Source organism: Hibiscus syriacus, unplaced genomic scaffold (assembly GCF_006381635.1).
Source record: "Hibiscus syriacus cultivar Baekdansim isolate YM2019G1 unplaced genomic scaffold, ASM638163v2 tig00110318_pilon, whole genome shotgun sequence".
In the NCBI taxonomy this organism is placed as follows: Eukaryota; Viridiplantae; Streptophyta; class Magnoliopsida; order Malvales; family Malvaceae; genus Hibiscus; species Hibiscus syriacus.
In genome coordinates this window covers 1227139-1243423 of record NW_024062677.1, presented here as the reverse complement: position 1 = coordinate 1243423, position 16285 = coordinate 1227139, and the positions used below count along the sequence as shown (strand labels likewise).

The window sequence follows — 16285 nt, the reverse complement described above, 5'->3', positions numbered from 1 at the left end:
ACCCAACCTTATCACTCCAGTACACGTGCAAAGCTTAAAAAATGCTTCCCCTCTTCCTTTTCTCTCTAATTTTCTTTCAATCTCTCCTTCTTAACCGGCCGACTCACACCCAACAACAACAGGTAAAGGTAAACTCTAAATCCCTAAGTTTTTATTTTGTTTATTATTATTATTATTTAAAACATCGAATTAGCATACAATGAACAACGAAGAACTAAAACATAAAAGAGATCATATTTCTCATTTGCATTCCAAAGATTTAATCGACTAAACCGAGAAATAAAAACGAGAAAGTACCTCCCTTTTGAAACAATTTTCGGATCTTTTTATTGCTAATTGCTGATAATCCCCCTTCTTGAAAAAATACAAATGTTTCTCGCTATTTTCTCTAGGATTTTCGTGTGATTTCTTATGAGCTTTTTTCGTCTAGCAATCGTCTGATATGGTCCCCCCTTATGTGTTCGATTACATGTAATTTATAGGGTTTACAAAACCCTATTTTTGGGTGTTTAAATCCTAATAAAACACTAAGTTTGTTGTTGGTGATGAACGTTGCCGAGAAATTCGGGAATGAAGTCGAGAGACGTGCGGCTGAAGGGGAGAATGGCGTTGCTGGGTAGTTGATCACTGTTGGGCCACCTGGGCTGCTGGATATTGTTTATTTTGGGTGGTAGCTCTTGTAGCAAATCTGGGCCTGTAACATATAGTACAAAATAAATGAAAATATATATTATGTAATATAATAATGTAACTATATTATATAAAATAATATTGGACAAAATTTAGTGTCTTCAGCTGCCCCTCTTTGTCCTTTTTCGTGGAACGAAAAATAGGACAAAGATAAAAAGACACAAATTTTCGTTTGTTGGAGTTCAATTAAAAATAACTCCCTGTCGAATTGAATTGCATATGGCTCCTCCATCGCGAAGTCGAGTCCATCTTGAAATGGTATGGAATTAAAGCCTCAGTTTGGAACTTGAATCAGAATGTGGCTTCTTATTGCCAAATTGTAGTCCACTTCGGTCTTCTTCTCGATTTAAAGACCTTGGTTAAAAATTCGACTGGAAAGTAGTTTATTGACTCCACCATGTGGTGATAGGCCCTCGAGCTGAATGGAATCGAACTCAAAGAGTCTTTGTTGACATATAGCTTTTCTCGACTTAATCTATGCTGCCAGACAGTAGTGTGAATGATGTGTCATTGAGCTGAATGGAATCAAACTCGACAATTTTATTGACATATAGCCCTTCTTGCCTTGAGCTATGCTGTAAACTTGATCTGCCTCTAAGTTGAATGTAATCGAACTCGAAGGTTTTTAGCAGATAACCCTTCTCGACTTAAGCTATGCTGCAAATGATGGTGCCTTTGAGCTGAGTGTAATCGAACTCGAAGGTCTTTTGGTGACAGATAACTCTTCTAGCCTTGAGTTATGATGTAAATGATGCGCCCTCGAAGTTGAGTGTAATCAAACTCGAGGGTCTTTGGCAGATAGCCCTTCTCGACTTAAGCTATGCTGCAAATGATGTGCCTTAGAGCTGAGCGTAGACGAACTCGAAGGTCTTTTGGAGACATATAACCCTTCTAGCCTTGAGTTATACTGTAAATGATGTGCCCTCGAGTTGAGTGTAATCGAACTCTAGGGTCTTTGGCAGATAGCCCTTCTCGATTTAAGCTATACTGCAAATGATGTGCCTTAGAGCTGAGCGTAGTCGAACTCAAAGGTCTTTGGTTGGCAGATAACCCTTCTCGACTTAAGTTATGCTGTAAATGATATGCCTCGGAGCTGAGTGTAGTCGAACTTGAAGGTCTCTTGTGGACAGATAACCCTTGTAGCCTTGAGTTATGCTGTAAATGATATGCCCTCGAAGCTGAGTGTAATCGAACTCGAGGGTCTTTGGCAGATAGCCCTTCTCAACTTAAGCTATGCTGCAAATGATGTGCCTTGGAGCTGAGCGCAGTCGAACTCGAAGGTCTTTGGTTGGCAGATAACCCTTCTCAACTTAAGTTATGCTGCAAATGATATGCCTTAGAGCTGAGCATAGTCGAACTCGAAGGTCTTTGTATGGCAGATAGCCCTTCTCGATTTAAGCTATGCTGCAAATGTTGTGCCTTTGAGCTGAGCGTAGTCGAACTCGAAGGTCTTTTGTTGGCAGACAACCCTTCTAGCCTTGAGTTATGCTACAAATAGTTCATTTAGAAAATGGCTTCCCTTCACAGATCTAAGTTGGTCATGATTCTTCAGGTGGCTCCTTTAAGCGAGTCTGAACCAAATGAGACGATCTTTGGATGACTCCCCTTTTACAAAAAAGTCCACTGATAAATTCTGACAGTTGGATATATTCCGTTGTGGAATTGAAATCTGGCTTGAAAACATGTTGCTCATTGTTGAGTTGAGCTGAGCTGGATTTGATATGAATTGGTTCTCAAACCTATCTGAAATTGATTGTCAATCTTTCAATTTGTCGAGTTGGTTGAGGTATAGCTTCGCGCTGCTGAGTTAAGCAACCACCATCAATCTTTAAAGGAGCTTTTGAATCGAGTATCCTTTGTCTTGAAGTTGAAACTTGGCTCTAAAAGCTGTAAAAAAAATATGTATGCGAAAAATAATAAATGCTATGCTCTTAAGTATGCCTAAGATGCATGCAACATGAATGAGTTATATTTTATCTCTTGGATTGAGTCTCGTGCTTTTCTGCCAATCTGGTCCTTGGAATCGATCGTACCCCCTTCTCTTTTCGAGCTTTGGCTTTACAGACCTTTCAAATATGAGACTGTTCTGTTTGAAAATGTTTTTTACTCTTTTTTCTTGTTTTAGGAGGGAAAAGATAAAAATGTTGTAAAATATTGCTTCTTAATTCAGGCTCTCAATTGAATCAAATTATAAACATGAGTTCAAAGAATATAAAAGGAATCAATAGCTCTTTTAATGCATTCAGAGTTATTTGACAAATGTTCAAATGGATGAGTTGATTTTAGGTTGACCTAAGGTTTCAGCCATAAAAGGTAATTTTTTGTTATTACAACATGTTTTTCTTTGGCTTGGCATTTTCAATGGATGCGGACAAAATAACGCAACTAGCATGATCACTTACTAGACCTTTTATTTCAGTCCTCTAAAATCTTCCATTTGTTCAAGCTTTGTAGGCTCTTCTAACAAAGGCAATGCAAAAAATATCAGTCTAAGAATGAAATTTTTGAGTGCTCGTGTGTAGTCGACTATAACAGGTGTTCCTTAACTCCCTTAGTCCATTTTACCGAAAATTTCTTGCTTAGATAAATTTGATTTAATTTGTCGTTATCTGGCTAGCTGAATCCATAAAGCCGGGGCGTTTAACCAATTACTTTAGAGGGACAGCTTAATATTATAATCACAGTTATCAAGTTAACTGAAGGGTTCATCTCATCACAGAGTCTTCAGCCTGACAAGAGCAGTGGAGCAAACACCGAATTGCCAAGTGTCCGAGCAATGTCATGGTTTGAGCGTAATCTACTCATAAGGCCAGGGCTTTCAAGTTTCCTCTATAACCAATTGCCTTAGCGGAATAGCTTAGTTTTTACGGATTTAATTTCTTAAGATTGTCAAGAAGAACCTGTTATAGCCTAGGTGTTTTTGAAAGTCAAGGAATCTCATCTTTAGAGTTCAATTTTCAAGCAACTGACCTAAACTGGATTCACCTACTCGACTCTTTCATTTGTAAAGATCATCATCGTCATTGAACGTCTTAAATAAAAAACACAGTAATTGTCATATGCAAATGATGCCCCATGTTGTCCGCACCTTATAAAAGGAAAAGGGTATATTGGTTAATTGCAAGAGCAGGGTACGGTGTTTGAGGGTATATTCTGGATAAGGTCAAAATCCTTGTTTTAAATCATGTTACTTTGTCAAAGATCCGTAACTTTGAACCATTTACAGAGTTTCTTAATTCAAATGATATGCAAAGAATTGCAAATTTGCAAATGTGATTCATTGTTTAACATCTTTTAAAGTAACATAAATTGATTCAAATGTTCTTACAGAAACTTGAGAAAAAGTGAAAAAAAACAAGTTCAAACAGATTGCCTCAAATGATGAAATGATATTCCTCACTTGGATGCCCCCAAGTTGTTGAAGTCGATCCAGTTGTGGTTACGCATCTTCTGTATGACTCTTTTGAATGCGTAACAGTTCTCAATTGTGTGCCCTGGGACACCGCCGTGATATTCACAATGTACATTCTCATCATACCACTTGGGGTATGGGGGCTTCATGGGTTCCACCGGGTATGGTGACACTACATGGGTGTCAAGAAGTTGATGGTAAAGCTCTTTGTAGGTCATAGGAATAGGGTCGAAATGTTCCCTTTCCCTCCTTGGTTCTCTGGAATCTTGTTTAGAAGTACCTGACGGTACAGTTGTAGTTGATTTTGGTTTGGAGATTGTAACACCTTTACTGGCATGGTTGATGTTGTTAATCTCTCCATCCCGCTCTCGCATAGGAGGTTTCCTACTGGCCTCGCCATCCTTAATTTTGCCTTGCTTTATGGCCGACTCAATAATTTCTCCGGCCATAACCAAATCTAAAAAGCTTCCTGATGTGATCGCAACCAGGTGCCCGAAGTATGGAGCCTTCAGGGTCTGCACGAAGAGCTTTCGGGTTTCCTTTTCATCTAACGGTGGATGAACTTGCACAGCCAAATCCCTCCATTTTTGTGCGTACTGCCTGAAACTCTCGTTATGCTTCTTCTCCATGCTTTGTAGCATAACTCGATCTGGCCTTATGTCATTGATATGCTTGTATTGTTCCAGAAATGACTTGGCCAGGTACTTCCAGGTCTTGATATTTGATCGGCTTAGCTGGTTGTACCACCGAATGGCTGAGCCCGACAGACTATCCTGAAAGCAGTGGATCAGGAGTTGGTCGTTTCCTCCATATCCTGTCATCTTTCGGTAGAACATGGTGATGTGAGCGGATGGGCAACTATTCCCGTCAAACTTCTCGAACTCCGGGGACTTAAATTTCGGAGGAAGAACCAAGTCCGGGACTAGACTAAGTTCCGCTGCATCGATTTCATGGTAGTCACAGTCTCCTTTGACTACCTTCATTTGGTCCTCCAATTGTTTGATTTTTTCCTCCATCTTCTTCGCTTTGTCATCTTCGTCCAAATCTGGTATATGGTAATAACCCGGATTGTTCTTAGGGTTAAATACAAAGGACGAGGGCTTTGCTTTTTCAGCAGATGAGTCCCCTCGAGGTTCTGGTAAGATTTCAGGTGAGATAACCACTTGCGGGGTAGGTTGTATAGTTACCCCTTCAGGTGAACCTGCCCCCGGGCGCACTGGTCTGTTGTAGGCCAACTAACTTGGCAACGATCTGTTCAACCAAGGACTCTTAGTTCTTTGTGATTGTTTCCAGAGTATTTCGACTGTTCTGGTTTATCTTGTCTTCTAGCTCTTTCTGTAGTTTCAACATATTCTCCTCGATTTGTGTAATTCTGGCTTCCATCATCTTCTTCTTCAAACGAGTGTTATGCGGATGGGGTGTATCCAACGCTTGAGGAGTGTATCCAGTATTTGCTCCTTTTGATGAGACATGTATATGTTAGTTAATGTGAATGCAAAGAAAAATGACAAAATGCAAAATATGTCTAGATGCATAATGCATGCAATGTTCGAGGCATTGATCCAAAAAATGTGTCTGTTATTAGAAATAATCCTTATTGGGGACAAAAGTGTTTTATCTTTTAAGAGACAAAAATGTTCTGACAGCTTCTGACATGTTGACTAGTCTTCCGCCTTCGTCCGTCACTGGTTGAATAACCTGTCAAACCGCTCTGGCTTCTCTGGATGAACCGTGCAAATGACGAGTTGTTTGCCCCCAAAAAAAGTCTCGAAGGACTGCACCTCTGGCATTTATCTTTTGTTGAGCCTGCTCCCAACGAATACGTCATTGGATCCCTTAATTGATAGGAACTATGTGAAGTTCATTTGTCTGTTTCTTGAATTTGTCAGCAATGGTCTCCAATTTCAGTTATCGTTTTGCCATTGTCGTCTTTGAAGTGATTCCTAAGATAAGTGGCCTTCATCTTGCCCCTGCAACTTCTGCCAGTCAGTTCTTCAAAGATAGACTTTCATTGTGCTTGATGTAGACTCAGTTCATTCTGAGTCCTTTATAATGCAGCAGAGTGATATACTCTTCAATTGTGGGCACCACGTCTTCTGGATTGAATGTGACACATAGTCGCCTTGTAGACTGTCCTCTGCATTTTCATCTCTTGTATTACAACCCATTTGTCCATTAATACAGATTATTTTACGTTTAACAAACACGTTTTTGGTGGATCAACACCTCTTTTTAAATGATGCAAATGATGAAAACAAAATAAAAGAGAACAAAAGTAAAATAGAGTTAGTGAGGTAAATCAAAACAATAAGAAAAACGAAAAATCCTACCCCACATGATATTTTACCCCACATACTTTAATTCCTACCCGGACATGATCTCTATCCCACATGCTAATTTCAAACAAATTCTAAACCGCATATTTGTCTAGTTCGCATGCTTTGAACAGAAGAAAAATCAGGAAATAAAAAACAAGCAGCATAGGGTTTGGAATGAGGTTTTGGGGTGGGTTCTAATTCTTCATAGTCTCCCAGTTTATGTTCTAAAAATGGTACTCGAGTTCTCCTTGCTGGCGCCCCCTTGGGCTTACCAGACCCTTAGTCCTAAACCCATCACAGGCTTGTGTGGACTAAGTTAAACTCGAGAAGACACATTCCCTTATGTCTGTGCGGTGAATAAATTCACACGAAGACATAAGTTATGAATCCCGAATGCTACTTGCTAGGCCTGTGCGGTGAATAAATTCACACGAAAGCGTCGCTTTTACCCCCACTTAAAAGGGTTTGGAGCTCGGGTATAGAGCTAGAGATGACAATTTTGAAAAATCTGAAATCATTGAAAAACGTTAGTACAACTATTTACTTGAAAAATAATCAAAGGTAAATAATTAGAATCGAATAAATAAATTTAAATTTATAACTTTCGCTAAAAAAGACAACCGAAAATTAATTTCGGCCTGACTCACTTACCTGTCCCCAGCGGAGTCGCCAAGCTGTCGGAACCGTCTTTCGGTTGGGCCCTGAAATTGAGCTTCGACTTGGATTAAACGAATTGGAGTCGCCACCGATCATTTTAAAACGATAGTTAGGTAGACCGAACACCATTTTACCTGATCTGCGTTTTACTAGAAATATGTCGGGCTCGGGAGTCGGTTACGGTCAAGGAAGGATTAGCACCCTTGAACCGCCCTTTCGGTACCAATTAATTTGTCGGTTATCTTTATTTGCGAAAATTTAAAATTAAAATTAAAATTTAAAAATCCGATTCAAATTACTTACCTTTGATCGAAAAAATTCCACTGAAAATGCCAAAAATGTTAGATGATAAAATAAAAATAAATACGAAGGAAGAAAAATTCTAAGATAAAATAGGTAACAAAGAAAATTAAAAGTTAGTAAAAAAGAAAATAAAAAAAACAATAAAAAAATTAAAATAATAAAAGAAAGTCAAATAAATAAAATAAAATAAAAGACAAAATGGTTAGTTTTAAAAAAATAAAAATAAGAATAAAATAATAAGTAAAATAAATAAAAATGTATTCAAACTAAAACTGTGAAAAATAATAATAAATAAAACAGAAATAACTAAATTAAAATAAAAGTAAAATATAGGGTCAAAATTAAAACAAGTGCAACTAGTGACCATAAGGTGAAAACTCAGCTAAACTAGGAGGACTTAGGAGTGATTTGACCATAAATTTAATGGCTTAAACTAACACTGGGAAAGAAAGGGGGTCTAAATAGGATTAAACCAAAGTTAACGACCAAAACACAAAAAGCCGTGAAATAAGGAGTTAACATGTGGTTTACCCAAAACCTAAAATAAACAACCCAACCTTATCACTCCAGTACACGTGCAAAGCTTAAAAAATGCTTCCCCTCTTCCTTTTCTCTCTAATTTTCTTTTAATCTCTCCTTCTTAACCGGCCGACTCACACCCAACAACAACAGGTAAAGGTAAACCCTAAATCCCTAAGTTTTTATTTTGTTTATTATTATTATTATTATTTAAAACATCGAATTAGCATACAATGAACAAAGAAGAACTAAAACATAAAAGAGATCATATTTCTCATTTGCATTCTAAAGATTTAATCGATTAAACCGAGAAATAAAAACGAGAAAGTACCTCCCTTTTGAAACAATTTTCGGATCTTTTTATTGCTAATTGCTGATAATCCCCCTTCTTGAAAAAAATACAAATGTTTCTCGCTATTTTCTCTAGGATTTTCGTGTGATTTCTTATGAGCTTTTTTCATCTAGTAATCGTCTGATATGGTCCCCTTATGTGTTCGATTACATGTAATTTATAGGGTTTACAAAACCCTATTTTTGAGTGTTTAAATCCTAATAAAACACTAAGTTTGTTGTTGGTGATGAACGTTGCCGAGAAATTCGGGAATGAAGTCGAGAGACGTGCGGCTGAAGGGGAGAATGGCGTTGCTAGGTAGTTGATCACTGTTGGGCCACCTGGGCTGCTGGATATTGTTTATTTTGGATGGTAGCTCTTATAGCAAATCTGGGCCTGTAACATATAGTACAAAATAAATGAAAATATATATTATGTAATATAATAATGTAACTATATTATATAAAATAATATTGGACAAAATTTAGTGTCTTCAGTTATGATGACCAGAATTCGGTTCTAATTCAAACCAGCGAATAACTTGAGTACTGGATCGACTGGTTAGTTATGTATCTCATTTTTATCAAGAGCGCTCTTAATAAATTAGACACAGGGAAAAGCATACCTAAATTTGGGATGGGAATGCAAGCCAAGCATGTAAAAGAACTTGTGCTCTGCAGCCATTTTATTATCGCTGGGTTTGCTCTGATCCTGGAGCTCCGACTGAAGGTGGTTCCACCATACTGCTAGATGGCCCGTTTTCAGCTGGCGGAGGCACACCCCATTTGTTTTCAGATTCAAGGGGCTCAAAGGCATGAACCCCACCATCCGAGAGTCCCAATGCAAATACATTTGGCTCAGACGGATGTGCAGCAATTACAAGTGGGTGAACACCGGAACTGTGACAGAGGAAAAGACGGTGTTTGAATACAAATGGTTACCATAGAAGCGGATGTGTACCCAAAATTTGTGCTTCAACAAAAGTAATAAGCAACTATTTAGCTAAATGAAATCCGAATACCAGAGTCAAGAAGGGAAAATACCTGACACTGGCAGGAAGATAAGCAGAAGGATTTATACGACAGCGTAGTCTGAGATTTGCAGCAGCAAACACACAAAAAGTTGCATCCATAAAGCTGGCGTATACCAGTTGGCTATCACATGAGAATGTCGCATGAGTTATCACAGCAGAAGATTGTTGTGGAACCCACTAAATCAGAGAAAAATATTATTAGACCATCACAAAATAATGTTGTTAATCCTCAATGAATCAAACAATGATGAAGAGGCACCTGCTTCACACATTCTAGTTTTGTTGTTTCAAACATGGCAAGCTGAGTCTCATGTACAACAAGAAAATGCATCTGGTCTTGATGGAATTGTACACGTGTATCGGACAGTGTCGTTGTCGTCCTCCCGGCTGGAACCTGCAAGAATCTAGCTGTCTGCTTTTCCCATCCATCAGTGTCCCATACACAAATCTGGAGAGAATGGTAACATGATCAATGAACCAAAAGCAAAAGTTTCATTGATGATAATTACTTCAACTTCTAAGAAGATTGATTAATTAGCTAAGCTTCTTATTGGAGAACGCACGTGAGACTTTGTTATTCTTTTAGAATACCTGTGAATCTGCTCCTGATGAGACGAGCACATTCAGTACATGAGAGAAGGCAAGGCCAGTTATTTTTTTGGAGTGGCCTTTAAGTTTACTCTTCACCTGGATGATGCAAAACCGGAAATAAATAATTAATGCTGCGTCCTTGAACAAGAGTTGCATGAGTAATTCTCCACAAGATTGATCATACCTCATCCACACGAACATTATATATTTGAATTGTTGAATCGTCCATGCCTATAGCAATAATATTGTTGTCTTGCGGGTGGAAGGCAAGAAAAGTCGCTGCTGGTGGCGGTGGCATGAAAGTTGCCATTGTCTGCAAGTGACCATTAAAAAAAATCATACGCTAATTCAAATCATTGACAAATGAAGAAAAATAGAAGGAAAAAGAAAGGGTTTTCCAGCATTCATTCATTACCTTAAATGTCATCATATTAAACAATGAAATCTTTCCTCCAGATGCGGACATTACATAAGAATCATTTTTTGATAAAGCAAAACACGGTACAGCCTCTTCGGGGTTTGCATCAGCAACATCATTTGTCATAAGAATGCCACTTGATGGTTGCCACAACTGAGGTGGTACACTGGTAGTTGCCTAAAAAATGAAGCAACAATATATAATTACAGTGCAAGTCACTTCAAAGTATTATTTTATCAATAAAAATGTTGTTGAAATAATGAGTGAAACAAATTTGATAATCGTTGTACCTTTGCATTTGCATTACATTCACTTCGCTGCCACTTCCAAAGCAAGTGAATAGCGTTTGAGGCCAATGCCAAAATAGCATTACCTGAATTTGTGAAGATTAACCTTGATATCTGTAATCATCACAGAGAAAGCCGATAAGATCGCCCAAATAAAGGAGATGAATCGAGATGGACTTCAATCTGATGTCCCAAATCATCATAAGAATCATAAGGCTAGTTTCGCAAGGGGGATTGTGATAGGGATAACTATGGAAAAAATAAACCGGTGAACAACAGTATATGAGTTCCAAACATGGTGCATGTTACCACCAAATAGGACAATGGATGCATGGAAAAGAAAAACAGATGTAGCAGAATCATAAAATATCACCAAACTGGGCAAATACAGAAAAAAGTGCAAAACCAAAAGAATTACCACACAGGAAAACAAATATGATGGTAATCAGCCCACCAGCATGTTAGAGAATCAGTGAAGCGCAAAGATATTTGAAAATCTATATACCTTGGTCACCATCAAGTTTTCAGGAAGCCTCAAGGACCGACACTGAGATGGTTCATTGATTTCAGTGAGCTTCCAAATCTTTGATTCATCGCTCGGTTCTTCTGTTATTCTGGGTTTCACATCCCCCAAGCTCCTGGCATCTCCATTCTAAAAAAGACAAAATAAGAACTACAAAATCATTCATCGGAGCTTGCCTACTCAAAGGAGAAACAATGATGACATAATCATAACAAAAGTTTGCGTTGAAGTGCTGCTGACAAAAAAATTAATGTTGGTGATGTAAAAAAGGGGTAAAAGAAAGAACATTCTGTCCCACTTACCATTCCAGCAATAGCAACCGCAGAGGTACTTCTGTCTGCAAGTCCGGCACTAGTAGCAGTTGCCGCTGAGATTGGATTTATTACAGGCTGAAGAAAACAACAATCAAACAGAGAAGATTTAGTTAACATATTGAACCAGTTTAGCAAATTTTGTTCCACTAATGAAATTAAAGGAGGTAACAATGCAACCTTCGGAGATGTTCTTGAGGCATCATAAGAAAGGTTCTCCAAAGTGCGAAGCAACCGCATACCATCTAAATTCGCCAAAACCTTAATCCCATTATCATTGGCAGAAACAGCCAAGAGAGATCCATACTTGTTAAAGCGAATGCGAGGGCTTGCCTGGGAATTAGGAAAGAAAAATATAAGCAGTCACCATCTTCAAGAAGATACAAAACTTAACTGAAAATAAATGAACTTACCGGAAGGCCTCCATCAGCATCAATACTGGTCAAAGGTTGAACATTGTCCATATCCCAGAACTTGATAGAGAAATCATCACCAGCAGCCAAATACCTATTCTTAGTGGTGTCAAATTGCACAACACCTAAAGAACGTTTGTGGAATCCTTGGTATGTCCTCTTCACAGCCCCTTCACTTTCATTCCATTCTACGATAAATGACTCCCCTTCTTTACTGGTGCCACAGGAAAAGAGCCTACGATATCCAGCCACCAAACAGGAAAGATCAGTAGGAAAATGAAACAAAACTATCTTTATCCTGAGAGCTATTGACAATTAGCAGAAGATCAATATGAGTTATGGTCCAAGCTAACTAGCCTTGTGCCATCGGCACTGTAGGCCATGGTTGTGCACCATTGACCAGGAGCTTCATAGTCAACCCGTGATCCCATATTATCATACAGCCATGCCTTTATTTTTCCATCGACAGCTGTCGAAAAGATAAACTGAGGCAAAAGAAAAGAAAAAAAGGGTCAAAAGAAGGCACATAAGAACAACGGTCATAGCACATGCGAATGGTACAAATGTTAGAAGTGTAAGACATTGAAAGCAAGAATGCAATATCTTTACCTGAATGTTTTCTTTATAGTGAGGGCAGACAGAATAAACAGGAGCCTCATGTCCTTCAAAGGTATATTGCCTTGTACCATTGGTAGCATCCCATACCTGAAATTAAAACATGAGAATAGTGAGGACAAGCAAGTTTTCTCCAAGAATGACAACCAACCACATAAAATATGAACAAACCTTAATTGTCTTGTCATCACCACAAGTTATTACACAAAGTTGCTTATTTGGATGAGAAAATGCAAGATCGTTTACTCCACCAACATGAGCATCAATCTAGAATACAAATTTCAGAATATCAATTTCGATGAGACGATGAAAACTCAGCAAGAAGATTAAAAAGAATCAAAGATAACATGAATATATATATATATACCTCCAGATGCTGCCGAACCTCCTCACCACCATGATAAGAATATATTTGCACAATGTGCCTTGAGTGAGCAACTCCTGTTTCACGAGCAGGCATAACATGTCAATCAATGTTCCCATACTACCTATAATTAACACATAGGAACTAGCATATTAAACATTGACTAATCCTAATGGATTCAATCTCACCAAATAAAGAACCATCAGGGCTCCAAATCACACGATTTACAGAGACAGCAGGATCTTTGACTAGAGCAGCCTGAATTGAAGGGGCAAAAAATTGTGTTTATCATGTCTAATTAGCAAGTGCATTAAACAACACTTGAGGGCACAAACCTGAAGAGACATTGAACAAGCATTAAGATCCCAAACTTTAAAGTTCTTACAAATTAGCCGCTCCCGAGAGCCAATTTCCCACAAAGCTATGTCTCCAACATTGGTACCAACTGATTCATTGTATGCAGAAAACATAGAATTCCATTACCCAAGATAGATTCACCAGCCGGCCAAAAACAGAAACTGAAATGCAACTATAAATAAGAAAAGGTGGAAAATATAGCAGACCAAGAAGTAGAGTCTGTTGAACAGGATGGAAATCCATGCTCATGGGAGATGAACCCTGATTCAGAGTTCTTGCAACAGCCTTTGGCAGATCATCAGGTGCATTGAAAGTCTGACTGTGACCATGACCAGGAAATGTTACAGGCAGCACGTTGATAGGAAGACTTACCTGCACAAAGTAAGGAAATATCAATAAAATAATCTAGGCAAAAAGAAACACACACACAATCATCAGACATCGAAGCCAACAGCTAGAATACCTCATCAGAAATCCCCATGGGCCTTGGCCTTTTGGAAACATGATCAGAATCCCCAGATGGATAGTCTGAAGGATTAGTTGGAGTCCTTGGATGCTTCAGTCCAGCTATAAGTTAAAAATGAAACATGCCTAACGTTAAAAAAAAGGAACTAGAGGAAGGATCAGAATTATGATAAATAGAAGCCGAGGGAAGAAGTAAGAATAGAAGAAATATCTTTTAAACAACAAGGAAGAAATAATTACCTGGTATTGAAGAAGGACCAAGACCAATAGCTCCAGCAGAAACAGCTGGATGAGGTACAGTTGAAGGGTTTGACATCCAACCTGCAAGGGGTGCTGAAACTGGTGCTGGTGTAGGTTGAAAAGGCTGAAGATGTAAATTGAGAACATTAAGAAAATATAGATGATGAAAGAGATCTTTTACACTAATATCTAAGCTGAATACCCACCCCATGAGCACCCAGGGGAGGAAAGCCCCCAGCTTTCGGTAAGCCTCCAAGAAGTGGATTGTTTGCAGGCGATGGTGCTCGTGCACCATTTGGTTGTCCACATGAGTGATCCACAAAGAGAGTTTTTATATCTGGATTTGACCTGGGGTTTTTACAAAGTTGATGCTGCCAATTCAAGCTGTAATCACACATGAATCAGTTGTCCCATAAAGCCACAACTAGAATAACTTGAGTTTATTAAAAACATCAAGGCTGGTAAAGCAGAGGCAATAACAAGCCAACCTTATATGCCATGTTACATGTATGAGTTCATTGCATAAATAAGTCTACATTGAAAAATTACCAACCCCTGATCCCTTCAAAAGCAGCTAACAGATTGATGATAAAGATCTCACAAGAGAAGTACCTTTGATTAATGAGGGTGCGTAACCTTGAATTTCTAAGGTTTGGAAACTGCAATTTGTCACGGAACAAAGGATTTGCTTCAATAAGCTTCTTGAGTTCAACCAACATGATTGCTCTAGCAGACTTTGTATCTCCATATTTCGACAACTGTTCATTCTCCCTGTTTAGAAAATGATGCATTCTTCAGTACATTCGATGTTATTTTATTTACATCAACACTTTAACAATTAAACACAATGTGCAAACCTGAAATTCTCCAACGTCAAAAGCTGAGTGATTTCCTTGAAAAGGTCCTCATTAAATGTAGCAAAAACTTTCAAATCCTTCACTAATATCTCCGCAGCTTTAGACAGATCATGCCTAAATAACATTTAAGCATTCCAATTGTCACTAAATTCTACCAAGGAAGTTTTTGGTGAAGCATCATGAACTTCATTCAAACAAATCAAAATAGAAATACAGGAAAGCTTACTTATCCAATGCCTCAAGATACTTCTGCTTTCTTATCTCGAAGAAGATTTTCATGGAATATCGATTGTCGTCAACCTTGGTGAAACCAGACAAGCACTTCTCGACCTCATCCCAGTTTCCATTATGCACCTCATCCTCAAAATATTTCATATTAAAGAAAAACCCAGATTCCTGTTCAAGCCTATAAAAATCAAAATAATAAAAACCATTAAAATGCAAAAGTTATTTCATTTTAAATTACAAGTCAATAACAAATACTGAATATCATTAATCCTTAAAAGTAATAAAACTAATAAGCTTACTTGTGGACAGTTTCTTTAAACTTTTCCTCATCCAGAAACTGTAAGATCAAGAACACAAGTTCTGTACTGAGAGACGACATCGTAGCCGCCTGTCTTAAGTTCGCAACTATGAGACTGAAATCACCAAATATAAACACTAGATCTGCAAAAAGTATTCCAAAAAATAGTAAAAAGTATCAGCTCAAAACACCTTAGAAATGTCATAAAATAAAAATTAAACCCAAAAGTTAGAAAAATTACATGAAACTAGATCATTTAAACTTCTTCAACCGCTCTCTCCAACAAGAACACACCTTTTGGGGGGGGGGAAGAAAACCCGACTTTCCAAGATGCAATTTTCCCATAAATCAAAGAAAATCGTAGAGATAAAAAGAAAAGAAGAAAAAAACACTGAAGGTTTTAAAGTAACAGATTCTAAAAACACAAAGAAATGAACAAAACTAAATATATTTGGTAAGAACTTACCTAGTTCTTTGAAAAAAATAGGTTCTCAGACAAAAGAGATAGACAGAAGAAGCTTCCTCTTCTTTGAGGTTAAAAAAAATAAAGCTTTAGACGAACCCAAAGCAGCCTGGGATTACCTCTTTCTCTCTTCACATAAAAAAAAGTTATATTCTTTTTTATATAATACCCAACCTAAAGGCTTGAGAGATGGCGATTTTTATAGGAAAGCGGAGACAGATTGAAGAAGATGATAAGTTCCTCTAGTTATCATACTATCTTATCATTTAATGGACAAGTTATTTTGATAAGTCATCTTACTTAGTAATACGTACAGTTTAAAAGTAGGTCCTACTTAGCCGGCTACACTTTGTCGAGTTTATGGCGCGGAATTTCTAGCTAACAGCTATTCTACTACAAATCTATCTACAATAAATAATGAGATGTACTATGGCATGTTTTAATTTTATTTTCAAACCCTCCATTACAAGTGTATTTATGTTCGATGTTAATCGGACGGTCATAAATAGATATTTTTGCCATTCTCAGATCCCCCAAAGAAACGACAGTCTTTTATCGTGAGGGGAATCCAGGAAGATCGACCCTATATTTT

At 37.9% G+C, this 16285-nt stretch overlaps 1 protein-coding gene across 2 annotated transcripts; it reads right to left on the bottom strand.

The window, feature by feature from the left end:
- Positions 1-8235: 8235 nt before the first annotated feature.
- Positions 8236-15551, bottom strand: LOC120117076 (topless-related protein 1-like). Of its 2 annotated transcripts, none has more exons than XM_039137416.1 (27): positions 15472-15551; positions 15232-15373; positions 14931-15110; positions 14705-14818; positions 14460-14618; positions 14054-14231; positions 13848-13971; positions 13606-13709; positions 13349-13514; positions 13121-13230; positions 12974-13043; positions 12789-12862; positions 12593-12688; positions 12416-12511; positions 12164-12291; positions 11807-12041; positions 11574-11726; positions 11385-11471; positions 11065-11211; positions 10563-10673; positions 10270-10449; positions 10039-10167; positions 9855-9950; positions 9523-9711; positions 9274-9440; positions 8856-9129; positions 8236-8626 (listed from the first exon to the last, which is right to left on the bottom strand). In XM_039137416.1, exons 2-26 carry the CDS (start codon positions 15309-15311, stop codon positions 8919-8921), a joined length of 3384 nt encoding a protein of 1127 aa, XP_038993347.1. In that variant the 5' UTR covers positions 15312-15373; positions 15472-15551; the 3' UTR covers positions 8236-8626; positions 8856-8918. The 2 variants fall into 2 exon arrangements, with proteins under 2 accessions (XP_038993347.1, XP_038993348.1); XM_039137417.1 differs by having other exon boundaries at positions 15492-15551.
- Between the last annotated feature and the right edge of the window lie 734 nt (positions 15552-16285).

Coding starts and splice junctions, on each gene's coding strand:
- LOC120117076 (XM_039137416.1), bottom strand. CDS start 15,311: ATGTCGTCTCTCAGTACAGAACTTGTGTTCTTGATCTTACAGTTTCTG. Junction 13,515..13,605: donor CCATGGGGATTTCTGATGAG/GTATTCTAGCTG, acceptor TACTTTGTGCAG/GTAAGTCTTCCTATCAACGT. Junction 13,231..13,348: donor TCAACAGACTCTACTTCTTG/GTCTGCTATATT, acceptor ACAATGAATCAG/TTGGTACCAATGTTGGAGAC.